Source organism: Platichthys flesus, chromosome 6 (genome assembly GCF_949316205.1).
Source record: "Platichthys flesus chromosome 6, fPlaFle2.1, whole genome shotgun sequence".
Taxonomy (NCBI): domain Eukaryota; kingdom Metazoa; phylum Chordata; class Actinopteri; order Pleuronectiformes; family Pleuronectidae; genus Platichthys; species Platichthys flesus.
In genome coordinates this window covers 26831841-26845734 of record NC_084950.1, presented here as the reverse complement: position 1 = coordinate 26845734, position 13894 = coordinate 26831841, and the positions used below count along the sequence as shown (strand labels likewise).

Below are 13894 nucleotides of genomic sequence, written 5' to 3'. Positions count from 1 at the left end.
CTTTTTTACAGCATCTAGTACAGTCTGTCCATTCCTGTGGAAGTGTAATCCATTTGCACTGGGAAATAAAATGCTAATTATCTGAGAATTCCGACAAAAGATTTTCAAAACTGATACTTTACTATCCACTTACAGGGGGAAATAAATCAGGAGAGTTCAGAGTCCAATGACAGAAAGGTAAGCAAGTTTTTTCTAGAGCCTGACAGGGTTTCAGCTCATCCGTCATTCTTCTTATTTTTGATTGAAGCAGGCAGCTCTTAAAAACTCAATAAACCAACTGAACACTATACCCCCCATCTGCATTCAGCAGCTAAAGAGCTACAGGATGACACCAAAAACAGCTGAAAGCAGGATGAGATTTTGCCTTGCAGCAAGAAAAAAATTGTCCACCTGAAATGTTGTATTTCTGTTGGTTTTACTGAGCCTCTGTTGGCGAATACATTTGACAAATTAATATAAAAAGTGGACACTGACAGGAAATACGAAGAGTAACGCTAACAACCTTTTGTAATAATAACAGTTATGTCAATAGGAAGGCTACAAGTGTGATACAAGACAATTAATGTAAATAAATTGTCTTCTTCAGCTTTTGTATGAGGAGTGGGCAAACTATGGTGTCTTCTACAAGTATCAGCCTATCGGACTTGTGCGGTAAGTACCTATCTCTGTAGGTGATTTTGATTATTGGCAATCATCCTTTTAAGGTAATAACTGAGTCAAGGTGTTATAATACAATAAGGTTTTTATTTTGAAGAACTGCTGTTCCAGCTCATCAGTTTGTAGATATTACAATTGTATATCATAGAATTTTAATAAATATATTTTCTAAACTCTCCAATGGGTAAAATCTGTAAAGTTGGATTTTTGAATATAAGATGATTAAGTCATCTATGTGTTTTAATAGAAATTGTAGCGCTTGCACGATGTTCCCAAACTATACGTTTACATATTCACAACAGATGTTGTCTATGATTGAAGAACACACAAGGAATGTTATCTTTCCATCCAGGCCAAGACAGTTTTAGACTAGCATTGCCATGAGGACTGGTTAATAATACAATGGATGATGTTCATAACTCCTCTGTCTTCTTTATTAATGGCCTGGGTTGTATAGTTTGTGATGAGGATATGTGTAACCGATACAGACAAAGGAAGACAGTAATTCAGGGAGTGATGAGGACAACATGAAACCCATTCACTGTCTGCTGGTTTGTTTTTATTCTTTCTCGGTATAAGTACCGGAATTTATACAAGGAAATGGGAGCTTAAGTTTGTCCCCTGTAACTCACTTGTTAAAGCTTATGTTTGTTACACCGAGGCCTGAGTTTGCCATAATGCAGACTGTGCCTGAAAGTTTACACATACACAAAACCCTTTTAAGTTAGTGGCCAAAACAAAGAAATAGTATACATATAATAAAATAAAACATATGCATTTTACAATTTCAACATGAATCTTTCTATTTGCAATTAAATTAAGTAGCATTTCACCAGACAGCTTATTAGTACAGAGCGACATTGAGAGGGGCAGAAAGGCCCAGTAATGGCAAATGTGCATGAATGTAATCCAGGCAACATGACTGAATTTTCTCATATGCATAACTTTTATTTGCCGTTATATTTAAGTCTTCGAAACATGTCGTTTCTTCCTCTACCTGGATTATATCACTTATCTCACCAGGACCGGAAATAACACCACGGATCAGTCCATCCCATTTTACTGCACAGCTCTTTTTGTCCGAAAAAATTAAACCCTTTGCATCTCTATGCATCTGTGTGTTTGTGTGTGTGTGTATAGAAAGTACTTTGGCGAGAAGATTGGTCTGTACTTTGCCTGGTTAGGCCTGTATACCCAGATGCTGATTCCTGCCTCTCTAGTCGGGGTAATTGTCTTTCTCTATGGATGTGCCACAGTTGATGACAACATACCAAGGTAACTGTGCACACTTGCATGCACACACACACACACACACACACACACACACGCACACACACACACACACTCACACACTTTGTTTAACAAGCACTGGATGAAGAGAGCTGACACGCATAGAGAAAATTAAATCAATATGAATGAAGAAATGAAAATGAGAAATTCAAAGGGGGAAACAAAGGAAGCACATTGATGAATGAGTTAAGAAAATGTAGGGGCCTCCTTTCCTTCCTCCACCTGCTTCTCATCATCCACAGGATATTATGACACACTGCCTGTACATACTTTCACTCACTGCAGACAAGCACCACACACGCTGAGCAGAAGTGTGAGGATGAGAGTGTCACCATGTCACATAACCACACAGTAAGACAAAGCAGAACCCCAAAGCGGTCAGGAAGTTGTCCGTCTAATGGAACTTATTCTGTGGAAAGAAACCCTTCTGGAGGATCTGTAGGTGATATTAATCATCCAATATTTCAGATCTTAAAGAAAGAAAAGAGAAAAAGGAGATTAGAAGGATTTGTGTGTATTTAAATGTATATATATACACACACAAACCCTACACACATATTGTATATATGCATATACATATATGTGTGAGTGCCAATTTGACAAATATTGAGAGACCACGATGGTTAAGACTTTGTAGGGTTTAGCATTTGGTTTAGATCATAACCATCACAGCTAAACCATCATTTAGCTGTGATTGTTAAGTTCAGGGTAAGGTTTTTTTTCAATGCATCCCCCTTGGGGATAGTAAAACAGGTGTTCGTCTGTATCTTGTTTTGCAGCATGGAGATCTGCCATCCAAAGAACAACATCACCATGTGTCCTCTGTGTGACAGAGTGTGCAGCTACTGGAAACTGAGCACAGCCTGTGGGACAGCTCGGGCCAGCCACCTGTTTGACAACCCTGCCACTGTTTTCTTCTCTATATTCATGGCCCTGTGGGGTGAGGGAACACTAAACAATTCACTTTGCTCTTATAATCAGTGTCCACCTTATGAGGTCCAACTAGCTATACACATGTTCAGCTGAACGGACTTATTTAGCATGGACCCTTACATTTCAAAGGGCACTTTATGGATTTTATATGTAAAGTTTAAACACACGTTCAATTTCATAGTATTGAACTGTGTGTTTTCAAATGTGACATGTAAAAAAATTACCAAAGACAAGTAACACAGAGTTATATGAACTAATAAACTCATCAATGGCTGCAGCCTAAAATTAAGAAAACCTCCCTTTTTCTCTTTTATTCATCTAGTTGTTTGGGAAATTTGCAATATGAAACAAATCGGAGTCACTTAGCAGTGATAATGGTGAAGGGATCCACTCACTTCCTTTCACTGCTCATGGCCTTCATTCACATCACCTCATTAGGCTCTATTACTCCCAGTATATTTATGTTAGGAAGAGGTGAAACGCTGATAGAGAGCCTTTATGTTTCACTTGTGACTTTCACCATTTCCAGATTTGAATACGACTTGTTATCTTGTTAACTTATTTTGTTATCTTGGTCAGCTTGTTATCGTGCAGCAGTCTTTACATTCACATTACAGTATATAAGTGAACCATCTGTCACTTTTTATCAGCGCACCTTAGTAACTATTTATCATGTTTCTTACCTAGTGTAGGCTACCTTTTATTAATCAACCCATTGCAGTGTAAATGTTAGATGACATTAATTTCAACCTACCGGTCTCCCCCCCATATTACCTGAAGTGTGGGGTAATTCCTAATATCAGTTTGCCCTAATGCACTCACTCAGGTGTCAGCATGTATAGTTGAGTGTCTGAAACTGATCTTTATCTCTGCCTCAAAGCTGCCATGTTCATGGAGCACTGGAAGAGGCTGCAGATGAGACTGAACTATGAATGGGACCTGACAGGGTTTGAAGATGAGGAGGTGAGTGGTGCTGAAATCCTATCAGGTATAAATAAGCTACACTAACTATAGTTAACATAGAGTATATAAATATGATGTGTGATTCTATTACAATATTTAGCATTTTAAGTGTTGCAAACTGATGATACTATGAAGGATGGGTAATTCCTTGTTTGGATAAGTGAAGACATTATTATAAGTATAAGCTATTAATTGAATTGAATCAGGTTTTATCTCACGTCTCCTTTCAGATTATAGAAAAAATACATAAACCCAAAATATTTTCAGCAAATATGACAACTATTCTTTACAATTTATACTTGAGGAAACACATTTTGCAAGAACCAGGCAAATTATAGGAGGATAAGTGGGGATGCCATCTATAGTGGCAACCAAACTCAATGTGTGCAGCCATCTGCCTCCACCAGTTGGGTTCCCAGCCATTCCCATGTCCCCTATGAGAGAAAAGGCTGCGTATGCAGATAAAGAATGTGTGCAGGATAGTATAGTTAATGCTGAATAAACTAAATCATTTACCAGCAGTTTATATGTATATTTTATTTGGGCTTTTGAGGCCTTAATTTGATAGGACAGAGAGTTACTGGTGAAAGAGGTCAGAGACAATAGGGGATGACATGTAGGGCCACAGACTGGAATTGAACGGGTAAGGCCTAGCCTCAATGTGGTCGCACCTCTACCAGGTGAGCTATACACCGCCCCTCATCATGCTATTTTCAATTTAATAATCAATATTAACTAAGTGATAATGTTTTCCTACACGTGGCATCTATTGCACTTCTGTCCGTCCTGGGAGAGGGATCCCTCACATGTGGCTCTCTCTGAGGTTTCTACGTATTTTTACCCTGTTAAAAGGGTTTTTAGTAGTTTTTCCTTACTCTTGCTGAGGGTTAAGGACAGAGGATGTCACACCCTGTTAAAGCCCTATGAAACGAATTGTAATTTGTGAATATGGGCTATACAATAAAATTTGATTGATTGTTTGATTGATTGATTGATGATACACTGCACACTAAAATTCTCTATGTGCATACACAGCCCTCTCATAGTGGATGAAAAGGGATTTGAAATTGACAGGTAGTTTAGGGGTTGTTTTTGAGGGGGTAGTTTTGATGGCTGGCATCCCCCTCATCCCCATACAAACCACGGGTTGTATTTGTGGTATTTTCTAAAGTGCATAATATTGGCACAGTAACTCTTTTATCATGGAGCAGACAACTGGAACATAATAACCAAAGAACTGAGCAACATCTAGAACTTCCCTCTTCATTCTTTAAAACAGTTGTTATTGGACAAATGTCATCATCTGGAGTAGTGCTTTTGTTCTGCTACTCTATTGTTTATGTGCCTTTCTTTTTACATCTGTGTCTTTATGTTGTTTTACTAATAATTATACTTTTGTGCCTTTGTATTCTATGAGCTTTTGTCCATGCGTATATCAAACAGTCATGTCATTGATTCATTATTAATTATGTAAGTGTCTGTGACTGTACTTCTTTGTTGTTCACATGTGACTATAATACTGTAAGTTATTGTATGTCTTTAACATCAACCTGCAGGGATGGTACATTTACATGATGGAATTAAGTGTGTATCTTCATTAATGTGCACGTTCCCTTTAAAAAATTTAGCATTTAATATACACATATATGTGTGTACTTTATACAGTATTTATTACATTTATAATATTTGTGACGTGTGAGTGTTTTTGGTTTTGTTGTGTTTCCCTCAATGTTGGTGTATTTCCTCCTCTTTTGCTGCAACGTTTTGTGGAGCACATTTTCAACATCAGCAGAGTATTCAAGTCCTCTTCAATACATTCAAAACATGCCATGTTATTTGCAATGATATAATCTGATTTATTTTGACTAACTCTGGAATCCCCTTACCCCACCCCCTTTGTCTCTGTCTCTCTGGGTTGTTTTTCACAGGAAGCTCTCAAGGTTTGGATACATTCCAGTTTCTAGATTAAGTTCTATTTTTTCTCTTTGTAGCCTTTCTGCTGCTGCTGCTGCTAATCTCTCATCATAACATATTACACAAAAAACTGGAAACTGTAAATGATAATTGCAAATGCAGTCTGTGTCTACAACACATTGTGGCTGCAGTTTTCCTTCTTCAGCATTTCACTGGATTTTTTAACTTTAGATGTTTGTAATTTAAAGAATTACCCTTAACAAACGGTCACACTTATAGTCTGCAAAACAAGCACAAGTGATCACGAATCAAAGCTCAGGAAAGCAGTGGTTCACTTATTTTATGTTCACTTATTTAACAGGAGAGTTAATAAAGATAAAGAACTTGGACACAAAGGGTAGCACAAAGACCTGACCTATCAAGATCATTTGGCATGAAAAGTAATCATTGACCATGTTTCCTTCCATGCATATACCTAAGTGCACATTCTACATTAAAAGTTTGTGTATATGAGATAGTAGTTACCAGCACAGTCCTTAAATATTTGGACAGTTGTACATTTTTGTTCTTCAGATTCCGAGCCTCACTACATTTAGTTTGAGAAGATGGCTACTGAAGTGTAGAGGCTCTGCTTTGATTTGAGTAGGTCACTTGGCCACTGTCTTGAGCAGCTGGGAGTTGTTTCAGCATGAGTTCATTCACATGAATAACTGACTGGCAGAACTTACGTTTGCCATCACATATATTCCAACTGACCCTCAGGACACAGAGGTCATCTTCATGTGCCTGGGAACAATGGCTGATTAGTGTAGCAATAATCAAAGTCACATGTTTTTAAAGGATAAGCAACAATTAGTGTTTGTATTCTTATAGGCGCACTGCAGTGGACCAAAGAGCTTAACATACTGTAACTTAAAGTCAAGAACTAATTCACAAAATATGACGAGTGAGATTCAGCAGTTTGATATGTTCAGTGTGAAGGAAGAGTTCCCACATGTGTTTTGTGTATGATCTCAGTGTTTCTGCAACTCCTTCCATCTGTATTCTTTCACACACACGTGTACACATGGTTCTCTGTTATAAATATGTGCTCCGCTCTAACCTCATTTACACTTCCACTCTTTAACAATGAAAGGATAAATATGTCCATGAACAGCTCTTTGCTCATCCAACACTACTAGGGAAGTGTATTTGTATAGTAAGTACTAATATAAAAATATAAGAGGCATTGTGACAAATTCTGGAAGCAAAATAAGAGACGACTGTAAAGAGTAAAAAAATCTTAGAAGAGTTACAGTGAACATTACTTTTAGTCTTGTTTCTTGAAGTCATAGACACTAGAGTAATCTAAAGCAACTGAAAGAACTTATACCAACGAATCTAGCAAGGACTGCCAGGAGCACTATTTGTATTATTGGGTTGATAAGCAGATGGAATACAGATGTGCCCACAACACACACACATATAACACAAGGGGTAGGAAGGGACCCAGACAGACACAGGAAAATAGGGGAAACACTGTGGCCACAGCAAGTATAAAAACTGAATGCTGCTTTTCTATGTTAAGTTTTGACTCTGCAGACAAAGAGCAGACCTGTTCCAGATGACAGGAGGGGTCCGGATGGTTGATAAGATAAAATAAATCAGAAATGTATATACCTACTCAGTGCTGTTTAAACCAACAGCAGGATTTTTAAGTCATTTTTTTGGCTGATAGAAAGTCAGTGTCAAGATCAGAGAACGTTATTCACTAACAGCTTTGTACAATGATTGAGAGGCGGTGGTCTAGTGGCAGAAACTTGGACTATGGGCAGAGAAGGTCTCTGGTTCGTCTCGGGTTCGACTCCACGGAGAGACAACAAAAGACGAACCTGGATTGATCTGTCCAAAAATCCAAGAGTCTTCCTACCCTGTCTAGTGCCCTTGAGCAAGGCACCTTACTCCCCCAACATCTGCTCCCCGAGCGCCGTACATGGTCGCTCACTGCTCTGTGTGTCCTGCACACAGATGGGTTAAATGCAGAGGTTAAATTTACCTACCATTGCATGAGTGTGTAGTGCATGTCTGTGCATGTGGCTGGTATAAATAAACATATCTTAATCTTAATCTTAATAAGAGAATAAGTGCAGTTGAATTCAGCTGTGGTCATTGAACACCACTGCAGCACACAGCTGTGATTGCTTTGAAATATTAGGATTATTATCAATTATTTAGATATACATGGATTAATTCTACATGCTTAACTGTAATCATCATTTGCAGTTATATTGACAGAAAGTCAGTATTAATATCAATAACGTAGTTTATAGAATGATATAGTTTCATTGGCTGCTTCATGCTGCGATCAGGGGTTGTTATTTATCAGTTTTGATTGGTTGTTCTTGTAAGGAGGTTGGGTCTTGTCTAAAATGAGCTGTCCAGAGGGGAGACATCAGAGAGGAGAGAGAAGAGGAAGAAGACTGATGTATGGTTTATTTTCTGTCTGCATTTATTTGTTAACGATGGGGTGACCACCATGGCTTGGTGCATAATTCTTCATGTAAGAAGATAGGAGCTTGGACCAGTGCAGACTGAGTCGACCACACAGAGTGGAGGTCTATCAGAAAACTAGCTGAGCTCACCTCTGCTGTGGGTGATGCCTTCATTGTTTCTGCTGTTGGCAGCAAAGCAACGTCTCCTGTCAGTAGTTGCTGTATACAGTGAGGCTTGGTGGTAATTCAATTCTGTTGTCCAGCAGTAAATAATTTTCTCAGCCACAGTTTACAATCAGGAATCAGCTAAATGATCAGAAACTTCCTTTTATTAACGCCCCATCTGTACCAAAGAGCATCGTGCTCAGATCAATCCAGAAAACCATGTGTACACATGTGTTTATGTGAGAGGTGAACAAACATTGGAGATCTGTCTTTTCTAAAACAGGAAATGAGATGTGTTTGCTTCTGCCGGGCTCCTTGACTGTAATCTTCTTATAGCAAGATTAAAATAAAAACATTTAAATACACATGGCTATAGCATGTTAAATGCCGTTTTTCATTGACATGATATGACATAACAGTCCAGGAACCACAATAACAACTATGTGTACACACCAATAGGCCACACACAAGCACAACGGTCTGACTAGAGCAGCGGGCGGCAACCTGCGGCTCCGGAGCCGCATGCGGCTCTTCAGCCCCTCTGCAGTGGCTCCCTATGCAGTGCATGTTGCGCACATTTTTCGCGAACGGTGAACTTAACGAATCAGTTCTCTCATATGATGAACGTGAGTGAACGTCAATTTCACGTTGTTTTTTAAATAATCATCGTATCAGGCCATCATGAAATACCAGTAGCGGATGAATGTGTGTGTGTGTGTGTGTGTGCGCGCTCCCAGATAGCCGACACACACACAGAGCCGGGGCTCCGCCCCCCGCCCTGAGCTCTGCTCACTCGCTCAGAGAGACACCGTGAGATCGGAGCTCGTTCACGTGGAGCAGCCTCTCAGTGACTGACCGGCTGCTTCTCAACAGTGGAAACAGTGAAAACGAGTTTCTCTGGTCTCAGCTGATCAGAGATCAGCGCCTAAGCTTCTTTATCAGAGCAGAAGCTGCAGGTGGTTTGTACCGATCTGCAGTTTCTGTGTCGGCCTCCAGTCTGACCTGCTCTCACGTTTTGTTTTAATATTTCAGCAACTAAAATATGCGTCACAACCTATTACGTCCCAGCGCTATTCCCTGCAGGTCGCTAATCTATAGTTCCGACCCCCGGCCTCGGTAAACTAATCATGGTTATATCCCAGAAAAGAAAAGTCTGGGAGGAAAATAGAGTTTAATTCTGCGTGGACAGATGAATTTGCTTTCACTGCCACCGATGCTGTCTTACATGTATGCTTGATATGTGGCGAGGAATTAGCAAACAATAAGAAATGTAATGTTGAAAGATATTTCCAGAGCAAGCACACAGCATCTGCTGAAAAGTACCAAGCTGGAGATGAGCAAAAAAAGCTGAGGTCTGTGTTTAATTTATTCCAAAGTAGGCCCACACATGTATTTTGTTCTCGTCCAAGTCATAAGAGTTTGGTGTTTTCCTATTTTGTAACAGGTAAAAATAGCAGTTAAATGTCAAGTTTTTTTTAACTGTCGTTCTATTATTTAATAAATGCAACAAACTATAGTTTTTATATATATTGTATGACTATATATAACTTTATAACCTGTATTATCAAATATGTTGTGCGGCTCCAGACAGATTTAATTTGGGGGAAGAGGGGGCGAAATGGCTCTTTCGATAGTAAAGGTTGCCTACCCCTGGACTAGAGCATCTGATGCATATGGCAGTCGCCAGTTCACAAATGTAAATTCTCCTAATACATTGTGAACTCATGTTTTACATTGAGATCAGACTGGGAACAAGGTGCTTTCGGATTGATTCATATCTGAGTCGCTTTGCTCTCTTAATCGCTGCTGTCTCTCTCTCTCTCGCTCTCTCTCTCTGCCACACAGACTGGAGCCTGGGAAAGATGCTGGCACATCACATACTACAAATGGGGACAGGCAGAATACAGTAAATAGGATCATTTGTTAATGCAGCTGTATATATTCTGACGTACTCTGTTGATTTTTCATTTGAAAGGATTTTAATAGAACAGACTCTAACAAGTTTTCCCCAAAGGTTAATGCACTGTTAGTTTTTATTTCATGTAATTGTGGCAGATGCAAAAGTTTTGGGACTCTTTTTGGGAAAATAGTTAGAAATTCATCAGCTCATTCGCCGGTTAGGACTTGAAATGCAGGACAAAAACAATTAGAAACTGTCAGCTGATGGCATTTCCAAAACTGATAATCTCTGATTCTCCAAACAATGTCCGAGGTGTCATTACGAAATGGTAGTTAAAGGGTCCCTGTGGAAGACAAGGATAAAACTGCAGGTCGACTGGACAGTGTGACACCTGAGGTCTCGAGAGGGACCCTGGAACAGAGTCAAAACACAGAGCACGGTGGTGGTGCGTTCAAGGATGTTTATTGATTGTAGGAGAGAACAGAATTGCGGGTCCGCTGATGGCTCCGTGAGGTCTTCAGCGTGGTGGTAGACAAGACCGCTGAGAGCTCCGTGAGATCTTCAGGGTGGTGGTAGTCAGGACGGCTGAGAGCTCTGTGAGATCTTCAGGGTTAAGGAAGACACGAGGGTCCAAGGGTTAATTCCTGACGCACAGAGGGAAAGACACAGGGGTTAGAATACAGGGTTCTAATCCAGAGATAGTTAACTGAGCCGAGAACGAATAACTACCACTTACAAGGACGAACTGGCGATGACTCGCAGCACAGCCAGGGCAGATAAAGCCTGGAGTTGATTGGTGCAGGTGCGCCTGGAGAGCCGGGTCATCACCGGGATGTACAGCACCTGTGGAAAAGGAGAAACGAGAGGGGAGGGGCACTGGAGGCACAGAGGAACTGTGACAGTACCCCCCCCCCTCAACGGACGCCTCCGGGCGTCCTACCAGGACGGTCAGGATGGGCACGATAGAAGTCCTGAAGAAGGGTCGAGTCCAGGATGAGCTGTCGAGAGACCCAAGACCTCTCCTCCGGGCCGTATCCCTCCCAGTCCACCAAGTACTGGTACCCCCTGCCTCGTCTTCGGACATCCAGGATGCTGGAGACAGTGTAAGCTGGATGGTTGTCGATGAGCCGGGTGGGTGGTGGGGGCTCGGCCGGAGGGCTCAACGGACAGGTGGAGACGGGCTTGATGAGGGAGGTGTGAAAAGTCGGATGTACATTCAGAGCGGCGGGGAGCTTGAGACGTACTGTGACCGGATTGATGACCTTCACCACCTCATATGGACCGACGTATCGGGGAGCCAATTTCTTCGACTCCACCTGGAGTGGAAGGTCCCGAGAGGACAGCCATACTTTCTGTCCAGGCGTGTAAATAGGGGCAGCAGTACGACGGCGGTTGGCCATCCTCTCATTTCTGGCTGATGTGCGAACCAACGCAGCACGAGCCTCCCTCCAGATTCTCCGGCAGCGGCGTAGGTGGAGTTGAACGGTGGGGACGGCCACGTCCTCCTCCTGTGAGGGAAACAGGGGGGGTTGAAAACCGTACATTACAGTGAATGGGGTCATACCTGGGGTCATACCTGTGGCAGAACTGGTGAGGGAGTTGTGGGCGTACTCGACCACATGAACTCCAGAGTTCGCTGGTACCCAGGATGGCAGGCCAGCTTGGACGCATGTCCCCATACCACCACTTGGGATCTGAGGGGGACCGGGACATAAAGGCGGTTAGGAGGACCGTTACCTGGGCCGGGATCCGTGAGCTGGGCCTCCTTGACCCGGGACTCCACCTCCCAAAAGGCCACTGCCACGATGCACGATGGTGGAAGGATGGTCTCCGGAGACTGACAGGGGCTCACAGGGGTCACGGGGGCCATCTGCCGGGAGAGGGCGTCTGGCTTGATGTTGCGGGATCCAGGTCTGAAAGTTAAAGTAAAGTCGAAACGTCCCAGGAACAGGGCACACCTAGCCTGTCGTGGGTTTAGTCTTTTAGCGGACTGGAGGTATGACAGGTTTTTGTGATCCGTCCAAACGATGAACGGGTGCTCAGCTCCCTCCAGCCAGTGGCGCCACTCTCCCAGCGCCAACACGACGGCCAGCAACTCCCGGTTACCGACATCATAGTTCTGCTCGGCGGGAGAAAAACGGTGAGAGTAAAAAGCACAAGGGTGCCACTTACCGTCCCCTGGGGAACGTTGGGATAGGACTGCGCCGGCCCCAAAGTCAGAAGCATCCACCTCCACCACGAACTGCAGGGACGGATCCGGGTAAGCCAGTACAGACGCGGTGGAGAACAGCGTCTTGAGCTCAACAAACGCTCTCTCCGCACTAGGGGACCAGGTAAAAGGGATCTTAGAGGAGGTGAGTCTGGTGAGTGGTGTGGCTACCTTACTGTAATTCCCTATGAAGCGACGGTAGAAATTAGAGAAGCCAAGAAAGCACTGCAGCTGTCTTCTGGTCCCGGGAGTCGGCCACTCGGTCACTGCCTGAACCTTAGCCGGGTCCGTCCGAAGCTGGCCCCTCTCCACGATATAACCCAGGAAGTGAACCAATTGAGCATGGAACACACATTTCTCAGCTTTAACAAACAGTTTATTCTCTAACAGTCTCTGCAGCACTAATCTGACATGTTCTCTGTGCTCCTGCAGGTTTCGTGAAAAAATGAGAATGTCGTCTAAATAAACAAAGACAAAGCGGTTGATCATATCACGGAGAACATCATTAACAAGGTTTTGGAACACTGCAGGGGCATTGGTGAGTCCGAAAGGCATCACCCGATACTCAAAGTGTCCTAGCGGGGTGTTGAATCAGTCTTCCACTCGACCCCCTGTTTGATCCTCACCAGGTGGTAGGCGTTGCGGAGATCCAGTTTGGAGAACACTGCAGCCTCATGTAAAGGGCTGAAAGCAGCGTCGATCAGGGGGAGTGGGTACTTGTTTCTAATAGTGATGTTGTTAAGACCGCGGAAGTCTATACATGGCCGTAAGGAGCCATCTTTCTTTTTAACGAAGAAGAACCCTGCTCCCACCGGGGATGAAGAGGGCGTGATGAGTCCTCCTCTGAGTGCCTCCTGGATGTAGTTCTTCATCATCTCTCTCTCGGGCTTGGATATATTGTAAAGTCTGCTGGAGGGAAATGTGTGTCCCGGAAGGAGAGTGATGGCACAATCATAGGGTCGGTGCGGGGGTAGAGTAAGGGCCTTGTCCTTACTAAACACCTCCTGGAGGTCGTGATACTCAGGGGGAACCAGAGATAGGTCTGGAGGAGGAGGAGGAGGAGGAGATGGAGGAAGAGAAGCTGACGGGCTGGCTGAACGAAGGCAGTTGGCGTGGCAATGTGTACTCCATCCGATCACCACGCCTCTCCTCCAGTCGACGTGGGGATTATGGAGCTGTAACCAGGGCTGACCCAGAACCAGGGGAGAATGAGATGAGGAGATAACCAGGAATTGGATGATCTCCCGGTGATTACCTGATGCCACCAAGGTGAGGGGTTTGGTTTGATGGGTTATCCTGGCCAGGTGTCGACCATCCAAGGCACTAACCTCTCTAGGTTGAGGGAGGAGAGTTAGCGGAATGTTGTTCTGCCTGACCAGGTCCGTGTCAATG

At 42.9% G+C, this 13894-nt stretch overlaps 1 protein-coding gene across 2 annotated transcripts in view; it reads left to right on the top strand.

Annotated features, from left to right (window-relative positions):
• LOC133954615 (anoctamin-1-like) overlaps positions 1 to 13894 on the top strand; it is a 48454-nt gene that overhangs the window by 19323 nt on the left and 15237 nt on the right. Inside the window, exons 8-13 of one of the 2 annotated variants that reach the window (XM_062389029.1) lie at positions 136 to 177; positions 587 to 651; positions 1798 to 1932; positions 2727 to 2887; positions 3761 to 3843; positions 5772 to 5783. In XM_062389029.1, coding sequence (XP_062245013.1) covers positions 136 to 177; positions 587 to 651; positions 1798 to 1932; positions 2727 to 2887; positions 3761 to 3843; positions 5772 to 5783 — 498 coding nt within the window. The remainder of the gene's footprint in view (positions 1 to 135; positions 178 to 586; positions 652 to 1797; positions 1933 to 2726; positions 2888 to 3760; positions 3844 to 5771; positions 5784 to 13894) is intronic. The other variant, XM_062389030.1, reaches the window with a different exon arrangement.